General features: G+C 47.4%; 1 protein-coding gene across 4 annotated transcripts; it reads left to right on the forward strand.

Annotated features, from left to right (window-relative positions):
- Nucleotides 1-5390: 5390 nt before the first annotated feature.
- On the forward strand, nucleotides 5391-14497 carry LOC133339640 (myelin protein P0-like). 4 transcript variants are annotated; one of them, XM_061547791.1, is made up of 6 exons: nucleotides 5391-5489; nucleotides 6209-6374; nucleotides 10360-10517; nucleotides 11607-11799; nucleotides 12625-12666; nucleotides 13891-14497. In XM_061547791.1, exons 2-6 carry the CDS (start codon nucleotides 6350-6352, stop codon nucleotides 14124-14126), a joined length of 654 nt encoding a protein of 217 aa, XP_061403775.1. In that variant the 5' UTR covers nucleotides 5391-5489; nucleotides 6209-6349; the 3' UTR covers nucleotides 14127-14497. The 4 variants fall into 4 exon arrangements, with proteins under 4 accessions (XP_061403775.1, XP_061403778.1, XP_061403776.1 ...); XM_061547794.1 differs by having other exon boundaries at nucleotides 13912-14497; XM_061547792.1 differs by having other exon boundaries at nucleotides 5466-5528.
- The last annotated feature ends 2465 nt before the right edge of the window (nucleotides 14498-16962 follow it).

A 16962-nucleotide genomic window follows, 5' to 3' on the forward strand; every position in this document is an offset into this window, starting at 1 on the left:
GCATAGACCATGTATTGTGGTCTATGCAAACATGACTCCTTGTAAAAAATGTGTCAGTTTTGATGCCAGATAAAAGGGTAACAAGTAAACCCGTAAAAACAAAGTTTTTCACTATAAATCCTTTATATACGTGGCGGCGAACTTAATATAAAGGATTTAAAAATATATTCGCCTGTGGAGGACGCGGGGATCGATCCCGCGACCTTTGACATGGGAAGCGAGGGTGCTACCACCTGCGCTACTCCACCACGGCCTGTGGAGGGGTTACGCTCTGGGCTCTTATACTGTGACGTTCAGCCAAAGCCATGAATGCGTTCTGTTTGAATATATGTAAAATAATTTTTTTTGCCTAAAAAGTGGAAAATTTTGGGAATTTTTTTTCACGAACAATAATTGTCTGGCACAACGAGTCTGTGTGGAAAATGTCAGCTCGATTGGATCACGGGAAGTGGGTTAAAAAACGACCGAAAGATTTGCACGGTCCTAAGCAAGCAAGCAAGCACGCGAACTTAATATAAAGGATTTAAAAAAAAAACAATAATTATGTTTATTTTACTAAGTGTGAGGCCCTACTGAGCTGTGTCGCTATTTTCAAAAGCTGGGCATCACAAATGATATCAACTCAGCCAAGTGGCTGATACCATCATCATCATCACGTGGAAATGTATAGCAGTGAGTGAATGAGTTAAGGATTGAATGGATGAGTGAATGAGTGAGTGGGTGAGAGTGAATGAGTAAGCGGATGAGTGCGTGAATGAATGAGTGAGTGAATGAGTGAGTCGGTAAGTGAGCGAATAAGTGAGTGGGTGAGTCAGTGAATGAGTGGCTCGGTGAGTATGTATGTGGATGGGTGAGTGAATGAGTGGATGGGTGAGTGAGTAGATTGGTGAGTGAATGGGTAAGTGGATGAGCGAGTGAATAGGGGGGTGGAGGAAGTGGAGCGTGAGCAGGAGGGGGGGGGGGTGAGCAGGGGGGGGGGGGACCGGGTTCCCTGTTGCTGCTGCTGCTGATGATGATGACGACGATGATGTAGCCACTACTTCGTGCCGTCACGAATGGAGCTGTTCCAAGACACAGCGATGGTCAAAGTACAGGAGGGGCAAATGGTTAACGCGTGGATGCATTCACACGCGCAGCACAGTAAATGTTGCGAGTGAGCCGGTGAGTGGGTGGATAAGTGAGTGAATGAGTTGAGTGGGTGATGGAATTGGTGAGTGAACGAGTGAGTGAATGAGTGAGTGGGTGATTGAATGGGTGAGTGAATGATTGAGTGGGTGATTGACTGGGTGAGTGAGTGAATGAGTGAGTGAGTGAATGGGTGAGTGAATGAGTGGATGGGTGATAAAATGGTTGATTAAATGGGTGAGTGCATGAGTGAATGGGTGAGCGAGTGAATGAGTAAATGGGTGATTGAAAGAGTGAGTGGGTGAGTGAATGAGTGAGTGGGTGATTGACTGGGTGAGTGAGTGAATGAGTGAGTGAATGGGTGATTGAATTGGTGAGTGAACTAGTGAGTGAATGAGTGAGTGAAAGAGTGAGTGGGTGATTTAATGGGTGAGCGAATGAGTGAGTGGGTGATTGACTGGGTGAGTGAGTGAATGAGTGAGTGAGTGAATGAGTGAGTGAGTGAATGGTTGAGTGAATGAGTGAGTGGGTGATAAAATGGGTGATTAAATGGGTGAGTGAATGAGTGAGTGAATGAGTGAGTGCATGAGTGAATGGGTGAGCGAGTGAATGAGTGAATGAGTGAGTGGGTGATTGACTGGGTGAGTAAGTGAATGAGTGAGTGAGTGAATGGGTGATTGAATCGGTGAGTGAAAGAGTGGGTGATTTAATGGGTGAGCAAATGAGTGAGTGGGTGATTGACTGGGTGAGTGAGTGAATGAGTGAGTGATTGAGTGAATGAGTGAGTGGGTGATTGACTGGGTGAGTGAGTGAATGAGTGAGTGAATGAGTGAGTGATTGCGTGAATGAGTGAGTGGGTGATTGACTGGGTGAGTGAGTGAATGAGTGAGTGATTGAGTGAATGAGTGAGTGGGTGATTGACTGGGTGAGTGAGTGAATGAGTGAGTGATTGAGTGAATGAGTGAGTGGGTGATTGACTGGGTGAGTGAGTGAATGAGTGAGTGATTGAGTGAATGAGTGAGTGGGTGATTGACTGGGTGAGTGAATGAGTGAGTGAATGGATAGGTGAGTGAGCGTTCGCCGTTACTGCGACTGATGATGTAACCACAACAAAATGAGTCGTTACCACAGACAGCGTCAAGCAGAGGGTTCATGTGTGGAGATGTAAACAAGTTGACGTCACTTTGGTGGCGGTCGCACGAACCCCACAGTGAATGGTGCGAGGGTGAGCGGGTGAGTGAATGGGTGAGTCGTTGAGTTATTGGGTGGGTGAGTGAGTGGATGAGTGAACTGGTGAGTGATTTAGTGAGTGAACGGGTGAGTGTGTGAGTGATTTGGTGGGTGGGCGGGTGGGTGAGTGGGTGGATGAGTGAGTGATTCGGCGAGATAATGGGTGAGTGGGTGTCTGATTGGGTGAGTGGGCGAGTGAGAGGGTGAGTGTGTGGGTGAGTGAGTGGGTAAGTGAATGGGTAAGTGGGTGAGTGAGTGGGTGAGTGGGTCGTTGAGTGGGTGGATGAGTGAGTGATTCAGCGAGTGAATGGGTGAGTGAGTATGTAAATGAAAGGGTGAGTGAGCCTGTGAGTGAATAGATGAGTGGGTAATTGAGCGGGTGAGTAGGTGAGTGAGTGGGAGGATGAGTGAGTGAGCGATTCAATGTGTTTATGGATGAGTGGGCGAGTGAATGGGTGAGTGTGTGGTTGAGCAATCAACAATAAAAACTCGATTTGACTACATCATAAACTCTCTAACAATCTACAAGTTTATTATTAACCGGTAATGCCCCAGGGAGCTGATGTGTTAGTAATTTTTTGCGGAAGCGGTCTGGGCCATCATGAATGATAGCAGATCAACGAAGTGGCTCACACCATCATCATCATCATCACCATACATACCTACAGAGACCATATACACCTATAGAGATAAATAAAGACACATATAGGCCCATAGATACCTATAGAGATCCATACAAACCATAGAGATCCATAGATACTGATGTCAATCAATAGAGACCCATAGATATCCATACATACCGATAGAGACCCATAGAGATCTACAGAGACCTATACAGACATATAGGGACCCACAGAGACCTATAAAGACCCACGCAGACCTATAGAGACCACAGAAACCTATAGAGACCCCATGAAGACAGAGATCCACAGACACCCATGGAGATCCATGGAGACCCATAGCGATACACACACAGAGACACTCACCCATCGTCCAATACTGAGATGGAAATTAAACTACGATTCAACAAATGATCTCCCAGCAGTAGCAGCAGCAGCTCACAAACAGTCACGGCCCCCCAAAAATCCACGGCACGACCATCCTGGATTCGTCAATCAACAATCACAATAATCTTTGGTATAGTGTATAGCAGATTGTATAATAATAAATAGCATAAAAGTGTAATGTTTAATACAATGTATAAGGTAGTATATAGTATCGTAATTGTATAGTGAATATACAACAGTGTGGTATACAGTAGGGTGGGTAGAATAATAGATAGTGTAATATTACAATGTATAGTCTATAAGCATATTAGTTGCTGCAGCTCCATACTATTAACATTCCTTCCCTTTATTAATGCTAACCCTACTCCCTCCCTTTGATGCTGCTAATCCTGCATAATGCACAGGCATAATATGACTATGAAACCCCCCCCCCCCCCATCTCCTACGCATTCCACAAGTAGTAACTAATCCCATATATGCATCTCCCATAAATATGCAAATTCCTTTGTCAAGGCGCTCTTCCCCCTTCTAACCCAGCTTAAATATACGCTGCCAAGCTTGGTGGTGCCCATTCAGACGCTGTCTTTCCGACAGACCTGTTCTTCACCTGAGGACGGCTGCTTGCGTTGTGGCCGAAACGTCGTGAGAACTATTTTATTATGTTTTATTTTTATTATTTTATTATTTCCCTTCTACGTGACTTTACCGAAAGAACCAAGAAGATGAATCCCTGCAGTCACGAAAGCTTTAAATCAAAATATTTTGTTCTTTCGGTAAAGTCACGTATAAGGTATAAACTAAATTACATCGCGACGTTTCGATCGCAGCACAAGCGATCGTCCTCGGGCAGGAACAAATAGAATCCAGCAGTGCAACTGCTGAACCGTGATTTATTTTATTTTTCTACCTACGTGACGTTACCGAAAGAACCAAAGATGAGTGTGATTGTTGAGTCACGAAAGCTTCAAATCTAGACAATTACAATAATACTCAGAATGATCACAATATTAGTTGAACACGTAGGAGGAGGAGAGCCTTCATAGTAGAGGTTTTTTGTTTGGGTTGTATCGCTTAAATTTACGATGTTGTGTCGTTAAACCTGCCACCACCCGACAAAGCCAGGTAAAATTTCGATTGAAAGCTTTCGTGACTGCAGGGATTCATCTTATTGGTTCTTTAGGTAAAGTCACGTAGAAGGGAAATAATAAAATAGTAAAAATAAAACATAATAAAATAATATAAGAATATAATATAATTACTTATTTTATTATGCTTTTTTAAATTTCCCTTCTACGTGACTTTACCGAAAGAACCAAGAAAAGCCAGGTAAGTATTTTTTCACCTGACAACGGTTATTATTTTTCTACCGATGTGACTTCAGCGAAAGACCCAAACAGTCATGAAAGCTTTAAGTCAAGGTTTTTTTTTATCGTTTTCATTACTTGGGCAGTAGTAAATGTTGTTGTGGGTTTTACTCTCCAAAACACACAACCGGTTAATGCTGTACTAGTACACTACAATACACTACTACACTATACACTACAACACTATACACTACACTATACACTATAATAGTAAATGTTGTTGTGGGTTTTACTCTCCAACACACACAACCGGTTAATGCTGTACTAGTACACTACAATACACTACTACACTATACACTACAACACTATACACTACACATTACACTACACTATACACTACACTACTATACACTACTACACTATACACTACACATTACACTACACTATACACTATAATAGTAAATGTTGTCGTGGGTTTACTCTCCAACACACACAACCGGTTAATGTTGTACTAGTAAACTACACTACACTACTATACACTACACTATAAACTACTATATACTACAATACACTATACACTACACTATACGGGTGGAATCCGATGATCCGCCAAGCGCTTTGTCAATGGTCCGCCCACTCGTTCCGCTGGCATCACTAAACAACGTTCACGGATTGTTCCACAACCCAGGTGCTTTTCTTGCCAGGGGGTGGAGATAGAGCGAAATTAAGAGGAAACGACATCGGGGTTTTCGAGTGAACTGGGGGCGTTGAGTTTATAAACAGCGGTGGAGCTCAGTGCTGTCACGGTCGTGCACGGAGAAAGGTTCGTGGTGCGGGTGTCAGTGTGCTGACAGATCGAGAGGTAGACACGCACAGAGAGAGAGAAAGAGAGACACGGAAAGAGAGAGTGAGAGACACACACACATAGAGACATAGAGAGAGAGAGAGACAGAGAGACACACACACACTGAAAGAGAGAGACAGAGAGAGATACGCAGAGAGAGACACACACAGACACAAAGACACACACATACCGAAAGAGAGACAGAGAGAGAGACACACAGAGACACACACACACTGAAAGAGAGAGATAGAGAGATACGCAGAGAGAGAGACACACACACAGAGACACACAAAGACACACACATACCGAAAGAGAGACAGAGAGAGACACACACACATACAGACACACAGACAGAGACACAGACACAGCGAGAGAGACACAGAGCGAGAGACAGACACACAGAGAGAGAGAGATACACACAGACACAGATACACAGAGAGAGAGACACACAGAGAGAGAGACACACACACACAGAGACACACAGAGAGACACTGATACTGCTATAACAGCTGCTACTGCTGTTATCACTGCTGCTACAGCTGCTACAGCTACTACTGCTGCTACTACTATTGCTGCTACAGCTGCTACTTCTCCTGCTGCAACAGCTGCTACTACTACAGCTGCTACTACTACTGCTGCAACAGCTGCTACCACTGCTGCTGCCACAGCTGCTGTAACTGCTGTCACTGCTGCTACAGCTGCTGCGACTGCTGCAAATGCCCGCGGAGCATCTGGGGACCGTCCGACCGCGCCTCCTGCTGCAGCTGCCGCTGCTGCCCATGAAGACTGCGGCGACTGCAGCAGCAGCAGTAGCGCCACGTGAGTGACGAGGGGGCGACATGGCGTGGCCGGCCACGCTCGCAGGTGAGTGGTGAGTGTGTCTGGTGAGCGGTGAGTGTGAGCGGTGAGTGTGTCTGGTGAGTGTGAATGGTGAGTGGTGTGTCCGGTGAGTGGTGAGTGTGTCTGGTGAGCGGTGAGTGTGAATGGTGAGCGGTGAGTGTGAATGGTGAGTGTGAATGGTGAGTGGTGAGTGTATGGTGAGTGGTGAGTGTATCTGGTGAGTGGTGAGTGTGAATGGTGAGCGGTGAGTGCGTCTGGTGAGCGGTGAGTGTGAATGGTGAGCGGTTAGTGTGAATGGTGAGTGGTGAGTGTGTCTGGTGAGTGGTGAGTGTGAATGGTGAGTGTGTCTGGTGAGCAGTGAGTGTGAATGGTGAGCGGTGAGTGTGAATGGTGAGCGGTGAGTGTTAATGGTGAGTGGTGAGTGTGAATGGTGAGTAGTGAGTGTGTCTACAAATAGGGTGCGGGATCGAACCCACGACCTCCTGTGTATCAGGCGAGGTAGTCAACATCTCATAACCACTGTGATGATGATGATGAGAGAGACGCAGACTCCACATATACAGCAGCAGGCATCGTCAGGGTCGAGACGCAGACTCCACATAGGGGCCGGCCATAAATGACGTCACACACCTAGGGGGGGGGAGGGGGGTCAGACATTTGTGACGATGTGTGACGAGGGGGGGGGGGGTTGAGAAATGTGACGTCGCATCAAAATGCGCAACTTAAAATAAATATAAACAATAGAATTGTTATAACAACAATTTTCATTATTAACTATTTGATTATTTAAATTTACTAAGGTCACCTTTTATTTATTCCATGAAGAAGCATTTTGCTTCTCAATGGGAGAATGGAGAAGCATACATTTTGTAATTTTTTGAATGATTATTATTAAACATTTTTATTTTAATGATTCTACCAGGGCTTTTCATTCTGAGGTATGAATATGTGATTGTTATAATTGTACTCTCCATTTTGCTTCGTTCCACTACAAAGTTTCAAGCATTTTTGTTATAGTTATAATTATTTTTTATATTTTATAATTATAACATAATTTCAATATAATATTCTGAACATCTGCAGTTTCATTAGACGTTGAATATTTTCAAGTGAATTCTATGCTAAATTTCAGCTTTCCAACGCCTCCTTTTTAATAAATGTTTTCTCCTACAACATCAAAGTGCAGCGCCACATTAAATACGCACTACAATGACAATCGTTTAAAGTGATTTGAAGCATGTTTTATTTTATAAATATAAATATGCTTTTGGGGGGGGCAGAGCTTTATGACGTCATATTTGAGAGGGGTCTGACTTTTTGTGATGCCGTGTGACGAGGGGACGAGGGGGGGTCAAAATCGGCCAAAACCGCGTGACGTCATTTATGGACGGCCCCATTCACAGCAGCAGGCATCGACAGGGTCGGGTTCAAACCCAGGACCTCCTGTACACCAGGCGAGGTAGTCAACATCTCCCTGGCCACCCTGTCTGTACACGCACTTACCTGGAGGCGAGGTCATATCCCGAAAGACCTTCACCCCGGGATTACCCCGCTCACAAATACATCGTGGGGTTTCCCCACAGTACAGACAAAGGTTCCCCGTACAGCCTTTAACAACACACTGTTAGGGGGCAAGTGCTGTCAGCGAGTAGCAGCACCGATGACGGAAGGCACTGGTGGTACACGAGGGGGGGTGGGTGGCCGAGACTCACAGAGATCTATAAAGACCCACATAAACCCACAGAGACCCATACTTATCGAAATCCATACTCACAGAGACCCATACATATCCACAGAGACCCATACTCACAGAGACCCACAGAGATCCACAGAGACCCACTTAAACCCACAGAGACCCATACTTATCGAAATCCATACTCACATAAATCCATATAGATCCACAGAGACCCATACACACAGAGACCCACAGAGATCCACTTACACCCACAGAAACCCACAGAGACCCATACTCACAGAGACCCACAGAGACCCACTTAAACCCACAGAGACCCATATTTATCGAAATCCATACTCACAGAGATCCGTATAGTTCCACATAGACCCATACTCACAGAGACCCACAGAGACACACAGAGACCCATACTCACAGAGACCCACAGAGATCCAAACTTATCGAAATCCATACTCACAGAGACCTACAGAAACCCAGTGTTCGACCAGAGGACGCCAAAAGGCGATCAGCACACAGGCAATGCCACAATCAGGAGATTGAGAGCTCGGGGTTAGCAGCTACAATATGAGACGAGGCTCTAAAGAAAGCTGTCTCTGGTGTGGAGCAATCAGTTTCAAAGACAATGTATCATCATCATCATCATATATTACCAGAACATGTTTTGTTTGTGTGTTCATTACCAGTATGTGTGTGGTTAATCCAGACACGATTCCTGGCAAAATGTTTCAGTTTTGTGTTGTAACATCTTAACAGAAAAGGTAAACTTTAAAACGTAGGCTTTCGCGACCAATATTATTCATAATCAACGTTTTTGGGTTAGATCGCGTTACTTATAAAATTGTAAATGTTGTGGTTTCACGCTTCAACACACCGGTGGGCTAAAGTAGTGAACTATTTGTCTTTTGTCAACGTGACACTTTTTTTTGCTGATTGGCCGTGTCGGGTGGTGGAGGGTTACGACACATTTATAAGTAACGCGATCTGACCCAAAAACGTTGATTATATTATGAAGAAAGGGTAAAACCTATTCGTATATATTGATACTGGCAAGAGAGGTGCCCCATGGGATGGAGATGAGGCCGCACACTCTGCTGTACCGCCACCTCCTGGTAGAGCCAGGGAGGAGGGTTCGTTGTCGACACCCACCCATGGGGAAGAAGAACGGAATGTGTTTCACATCATCATCATCTATCAGAGGTCGCAACCGGGTACCCGATACCCGTACCCTACCCGATACCCGGCTACCCGTACCCAGGTACGGGTACCCGTTTGCGACCCTGGTGCGGCCGGGTACGGGTAGGCCGTGAGTCACTGGTGAGTCACCGTTTGTCACTCATTTCCCAACGTCTTGTCTCTTCTCACAATTCAAGTTCCTAGAATCAACCCACCCGCGCCTGCAACATGGCTTCATCCCAGAGGTCGCAATCAGGTACGAGATACCCGTACCCTACCCGTACCCGGCCGGGTACGGGTAGGGTACGGCCGGGTACGGGTACCCGTTTGCGACCCTGGTGCGGCCGGGTACGGGTAAGAAATCAAAACCCGTTTGCGACCTCTGCTAACTATATATAAAAGGCAAATTTGTGATTATGTGTGTCTGTTCAAAATGTTTAGCGTACTTCCCGACATGCAACAAACTTGAAATTTGCCATGTGTGTACTTTCCAGACTGTGCACCATGCAAAAAATATAAAAATAGACTTTTGTATATTTTTGGGGGGGGGGGGCGCAATAATGCATATATTTTGCACGGCAAGTGAGCTGTGACGTCACATCTGTCATGTGACCCGTGTGCGGAAGCGCAACGGAGTGTGCCTGCTGATCGCGGGTAAAGTGAAATACAAATGTGTTGCAGGTCTAAGGCGTTCTTCGCGCAGCATTACTGCCTTATTATTTCAGTTGTTAACTGCCGTACGCACCATAAAAGTTGTGTGTGTCTGCAGCAAGCGCGTGTATGTGTACCTATGGACGCGCACGTGCGCGTGTGTGTGTGGGGAGTGGCAGTGTAGTGGTTATCGCGCTGCACTACGAACCCGGCGACCCGAATTCGATTCCCGCTCACGGCCAACACCAGTGACGATTATCTGAACCGCTCCTGGGCCTCCCCTAGGTCGATTCAGACTAAAATTAGCACCTGGTTTGATGTGTTAACATCGCCACTAGGAAGACAAATGCTGCCTGGCGTGGTGATGGCCACCCGCCCCCTCGTGTGCCGTGCCGGCCTTTATAGGTGCTAACAGCACTTGCCCCAACATTCCGTTTAAGGCTACACGGGGGATCTTTGTCTTGGTTTGTGCTGCATGTGCCCCTCGCTCAGTGACCGTGGTGCTGGTCTCCACCATCTGGGCCCACGACGCCCACTTCAACGAATCCGTGACATTGGGGTCCAACGTGACGCTGCCCTGCTACTTTGAGCCGCGCAAGGCCGCCAACAATGTGATCAGTGTGCTGTGGAAGCTGAACGACTGCATCCCGGTAAGACAGAAAAGCCGGGGGGGGGGGGGGGTTATGAAACTGAGCAGGATTTTGTATGCATGTGTGGTGGTGGTATTGATGCACACACACACCAAACCGTCCGACATAAAATACTTAGCGGTGCTGGTGATCGTGTCATCTCTGGCCAGGCTTCCTGAGGGAAGGGGGGCTGTGGGACGCGTGTGATCCCACAGAAACCCGCCCCTCGGTGGGAAATCGTATAAGAAGAAGCAGTGAAGACTGCTTCTTCGTCTTGGCCGATTCCAAACGTGTTGTACGACGTGTACACTAAACACGGGGAATAGCTTAAAAAGTTGTATAATCTCTTGTAGATGCCACTGGTTCTTCATGTTCTGCAGATGTAGATGCCACTGGTTATTCACGTTTTGCAGATGTGGATGCCACTGGTTCTTCATGTTCTGCAGATGTAGATGCCACTGGTTTTTTACGTTCTACAGATGTAGATGCCACCAGTTTTTCTGATTTTGCAGATGAAGATGCCACTGGTTCTTCACGTTCTGCAGAGGTAGATGCCACTGGTTCTTCACGTTCTGTAGATGTAGATGCCACTAGCTCTTCATGTTTTGCAGATGTAGATGCCACTGGTTCTTCACGTTCTGCAGATGTAGATGCCACTGGTTCTTCACTTTCTGCAGATGTAGATGCCACGGTTTCTTCACATTCTGTAGATACCACTGGTTCTTCATGTTCTGTAGATGTAGATACCACTGGTTCTTCATGTTTTGCCGATGTAGATGCCACTGGTTCTTCAAGTTCTGCAGATGTAGATGCCACTGGTTCTTCATGTTCCGCAGATATAGATGCCACTGGTTCTTAAAGTTCTGCAGATGTAGATGCCACTGGTTCTTCACCTTCTGCAGATGTAGATGCCACCACCATCTATCGCGCGGCGCAGTTGAACGTACAAATCTCGGTCCGAACAGCTGCAGCTGGACATCCGGGGGACCCGCTTTGTTCGCATCTCTGAAAGTCCATAAGTCGAATGTTCATAAGTAGAGGCGTCCCTGTCACACCAATGCCCTGTCCCCGACATGTCTCACTTGTAACCCCCTCGTCTGGTCACGGAAGATCCTCTTCTGCAAGAACATTAGCCAATGCAAAGACAAGCGTGCGACCTGGCGGGGAGATCTGAGCGTGGGCAACGCCAGCATCGTAATCACCCACCTGCGGCCGGAGGACGTTGGCAACTACACCTGCGAAATCTTCTGCGATAGTGAAGGCACTAGGAACAAGACCACCGTTCAACTGACCGTGCAACAAGGTGTGTCTGTGTGTGTGTGTCTGTGAGCGACGCTCACAACAACGAGCTGAGCGCCGGGTGGCTAAAGCACAGCAAGTTGGCACAGTAGGGGGCACAGGTGGTGCATCAGCCAGTAATCCTTGTCATCTCAGTTGACCCGTGGCACCTGGGTCTGCCCCGTGACCTCCTGGAAGCGGGCGTTCGACACTTCACGTGGCCTCAACGTGAACATAGCCTGGCACAAGCGCTGTGGGGACATTACCGCCACTTAGTGGCGAATGGCAGTTGTTGTTGGTGTATCGTGGGGAGCGGTGGCCTAGCGGTCAGCGCTGCACTGCCAACCCGGTGAACTGGGTTTAGATTCCCACTTGCAGCCACCAACACCACCAGTGACTATTATCTGAATCGATCCTGGATCCTTCCCAGGTCGACTCAGCATCAAATGAGTACCTCGTGCGGTCTGTAAACATCGCTACTGGGGAGACAAAGGCGGCCGGTCGTGATGTTGGCCACCCACCCTGCCGTGTTCTGTGCCGGTCTATATATAGCTGCTTGCTTGCCCCAACAATCTGTTCAGGCTATGTGATGGGGAATCTTTGTCTTTGTCAGTGCATTGTTATCACGGCCACACCTAAAAGACAAAGACTAATATCCCCCGTCTAGCCTCTAACAGACTGTTTGGGCAAGTTGCTGTTCGCGAATAGCACCTATGAAGGCCGGCAATGTGGCACACGAAGGGGTGGGTGGCCTAGGGGTTGGTGCCACGTCAAATCAAGGGCTCCTAGAACACCGCGTTTTGGCGTCGTTACACATCGATTGCCCATGGGTTTATTGTTTATTTTTCAGGTTCGCAGACCATTCCACCAGACGTCTCAGAGTCGTCGTTCGGTGAGTGGAGATCTTGGTCGCTGTTACTCCGTCTTGAGCACCACAGCGCGCCAACGGGAATCAGTCGGGGGTCACTTCGTTAAAGCGTCACCTGCCACCAAACTCCCCTTCTATAGACTCACACAGACAGAGACGGACATTTAGAGACCCATAGACTTGCATATAGACACAGAGACTCCGAGAGACACACAAACACACAAAGACTAACACACAGAGAGAGGGAGATATTGACTCTCATAGACTCACACAGTTATACAGAGACCCATAGACTCATCACACAGAGACCCATAGATTGATCACACAGAGACCCATAGACGTATCACTCAGAGACCCATAGACTCAAAAATAAACCCACAGCCCCACACAGAGCCCCATAGACTCATCACACAGACACCCATGACTCATCACACAGAGACCCATAGACAGATAAAGAGACCCATAGACTCATCACACAGAGAGCCCCATATACTCATCATACAGAGACCCATAGACGAATCACTCAGAGACCCAAAGACTCATCACACAGAAACCCATAGACTCATCACACTGAGAACGATAGACTCATCACACAGAGACCCATAGACTCATCACACAGAGACCCATAGACTCATCACACAGAGACCCATCGACGAATCACTCAGAGACCCATAGACTCACACATAGACCCACAGACCCACACAGAGACCCATAGACTCATCACACTGAGAACGATAGACTCATCACACAGAGACCCATAGACTTATGACACAGAGACCCATATACTCATCACACAGAGACCCATAAATTCATCACACAGAGACCCATAGACGTACAGAGAGAACCATATACTTACAGAGAGACCCATAGACTTACAGAGAGCCCCGTAGACTCCCCATACAGAGACCCATAAACTCACACAGTAACCCATAGATTCATCACACAGAGACCCATAGACTCTCACAGAGACCCATAGACTCATCACACAGTACCGCATAGACTCATCGCACAGAGACCCATAGACTCATCACACAGAGACTCATAGACTCACCACACAGAGACCAACAGACTCTCACAGAGACCCAGAGACTCACCCAGTAACCCATAGACTCATCACACAGAGACCCGGAAAATTGTTAACACTCCTGAGGACAAAAATGCACAAAAGAGTCACGCAAACCCAATGCACGCAAGCGTGTGTGTGCGCGTGTGGACTGATAGTATATTGATTTATTTTCTGCCCTTTAGTTTCCAGACATGAAAAACAAGGTCGCAACGTGGTAATCGGCGTCTGCGTCGCCTCCGTCCTGGCGATCGTGGCTGCGGGCTTAGCGATCCGAGCGAAGCGGAGGAGCAATCTCGCCCGCGCTGGCGGCGGTGACGTCCATCCCGCCCTGATGAGCCAGCATCCCGGTGGCCAGCCCGCTTCGGTGGTGCACATTCACATCTTCAGCGGCGATGGCGGTGTCGGTGGTGAAAATTAACTTCTTCTTCAGCGTGGGTGGCGTCGTCGGCCGGACGGACGGAGAACTACTCAGTCTGCTTTCAAGGATGTGGTTAATGCCGTACTTCATATAATCGATGTTCTGTTTGAATATATTAGCACCTGTTTTATTGCCAGAATGAGTAAACACCTTTTCTAATTTTTCATACTTTGATAGTGGAAAAAAGGTCCCGAAGATATAACCCATAGAAACGTTTATTATGGATATTGGTTACGAAAGCACTACTACTACTAAGTGTGTAAACTGGTAAACCCTATAACTTTGTGTGTTTTTGCTGCAAGGCTCTAATTGTCTCTCATACAGCAACATAAGTGGTGTCAATAAATGTCTGCTCAGTCTGAGCCCTAAGACTGGAATGTCCACTCGTGACTTCCTAAGATGGGAATGTCTACTTTTCGTGACCTCCTAAGACGGGAATGTCTACTCGTGACCTCCTAAGCTGGGAATGTCTACTCGTGACCTGTTTTATTGCCAAAAAGGGTCAAACCTATTCTTATATTTTGATACTGGCAAGAAAGGTCTCATGATGTAGCTGCTCACCCTGAGCTATAAATGTCCTGATATTGGCATTGTCCTTGTGTTGTTAGCCATTTGGCATCCTCTGGTCTGGCATTGGTTGAGACGAGGCTCTAAACAAAGCTGTCTCTGGTGTGGATCAATCAGTTTCAAAGACGATGCATCATACTCTTTGGTTCTTTCGGTAAAGTCACATATAATTGTTTTTAAAAAATAATAAAATACGTTTCGATTGCAACACAAGCAACCGTCATTAGGTAGAACTAAATTTGAGAGACGAAACACAGACGCGGAGACACACAGACAGACACACAAGCAGAGAGAGACACACACATAGACACACAGAGACCCAATGCCTCTGTGTCGAGGCCTTAAATAAAGAGAAGGGGGGGGGGCAGAGAGAAAGGTGGGTCTGTTGGAGCAGAGAAATTTGCATGTCACTGAAAGAACCAACAAGACTGGTACATTTTAGAGAGTTGTGTGGAAATCCACCCCGAAGCGACCGAGGGAGAGAAAGAGCGAATGGACCTATGAAAACAAAATTTAGCAATTTTTTTTTAACAATGCATCATCATATTCTACCAAAGCATGTTTTGTTTGCATGTTCACCACAAGTACGTGTGTGGTTAATGGAGTGACATGATTCCTTGAAAAGGTTTCAGTTTGGCGTTTAAACATATTAACACCTCCTGTTCTATTGCGACAAAGGGTAAAACCTATTATACTCTTAGGTTTTTTCGGTAAAGTCACGTAGGTAAAAAATCAAAATAATAAAAGTAATAATAGAAATAAAATCACGACGTTTCGGAGGCAACACAAGTCTCCGTCATCAGGTGAGACCGTCACAGCCAGATTTACTGTATCAAGTGACTTTACCGAAAAAACCTAAGAGCATGATTCCTTGCAGTCACGAAAGCTTCAAATCTAGAGGGTAAAACCTATTCTATTTTTTGATACTGGCAAGGGAGGTCACATGACCCCGCCATCTTGTAATGTTCATGCCCGCGAGGGGTGACGTCACGCGGGGATAGGGAGAGCCCGTGACGTCACGAGCACCCCCTACCCTCACACCGTGACGTCACGGGCGCCGGCACCCGCCCAAAAACGTCACGAGCGCCCGTACCCCCTCGTGATGTCACGATCACCCACAACCTCCTCCACCCTCACATGACGTCACGAGCACCGCACACTTCCGTGACGTCACGATCGTTTCCCCAGCACATGACGTCACGAGCGCCCGTACTCCCCTGTGACGCCCCGATTGCCCCCCCCTCCACCCCCACAAAACGTCCCGAACGCCTGGACATCCCTCGTGACGTCATGATCGCCTGTGACCCCCCCACCCCTACATGACGTCTCGAGCACCTGCACCCCCCCCCACCCCGGACGTCACGAGGCCCGCACCCACCCCCCTACATGACGTCACGAGCGCCCCCCCCCTCCCGTGACGTCACGGGCGGGCTCGCGCACCCGGAGCAGCCGCAGGGTGGCGTCACTGAGTCGGTTGGGGGATGCGTGGGAGCAGGCGCACTGCGTGACGCTGCCGCCTGTGGGTAACATCACAGATGTGACGTCACCGCTCACTTGCCGTGCAAAATATTATAACCATTATTGCGCCCCCGCCCCCCAAAATATAAAAGTCTATTTTTATTCTTTTTGCATTGTGTACAGTCTGGAAGCTACCCACATGCCAAATTTCAAGTTTGTTGCATGTCGGGAAGGATGCTAAACATTTCGAACAGACACACATAATCACACATTTCCCTTTTATAAATATAGAATACATGAACCCCTTTGGGTTTATATCAAGTGGGGGGCGAGGAGGGGGGTTCTTGTTATTTACCGTTGCAGAGTGTTTCTTTTATTCAATTGTATACGGGGTGGTGTTTAAAGTCGCTTCGTAGCTGTCGCCACGTCAGAGGGTTCCCCTCTGCTTTTCCCCCCTTCAGTCGCTCAACGAAACAAAAATGGCGGAAATCCGTAAAAGTTGAGGCGATTCGAACGTTCGCGTGGCGGGCGCCACCTTTCTGAGGCGAAACTCCGCGCTGTTCACAACAATCCGAGCCTCATCAGTCCGCACATTCACTTTGGATTGCTTGGAAATGCGACGTTTAACACCACCACCCCCGCCACCGCCAGCGATTCGATTGCTGAACAGTATTTGTTTAGAGTCTGCGCCTCTCTCTCTCTGCCTGTGGTGGCTAGGAGATGTTAACAACCTCGCCTGTTATCATCACCACGGTGGCTAGATGTTAACTACCTCGCCTGGCCTACAGGAGGTTGTGGGTTCGATCCCAGA

This window comes from Lethenteron reissneri, unplaced genomic scaffold (genome assembly GCF_015708825.2).
Source record: "Lethenteron reissneri isolate LAM-NWPU_2019-01 unplaced genomic scaffold, ASM1570882v1 scaffold_1938, whole genome shotgun sequence".
Classification (NCBI taxonomy): domain Eukaryota; kingdom Metazoa; phylum Chordata; class Hyperoartia; order Petromyzontiformes; family Petromyzontidae; genus Lethenteron; species Lethenteron reissneri.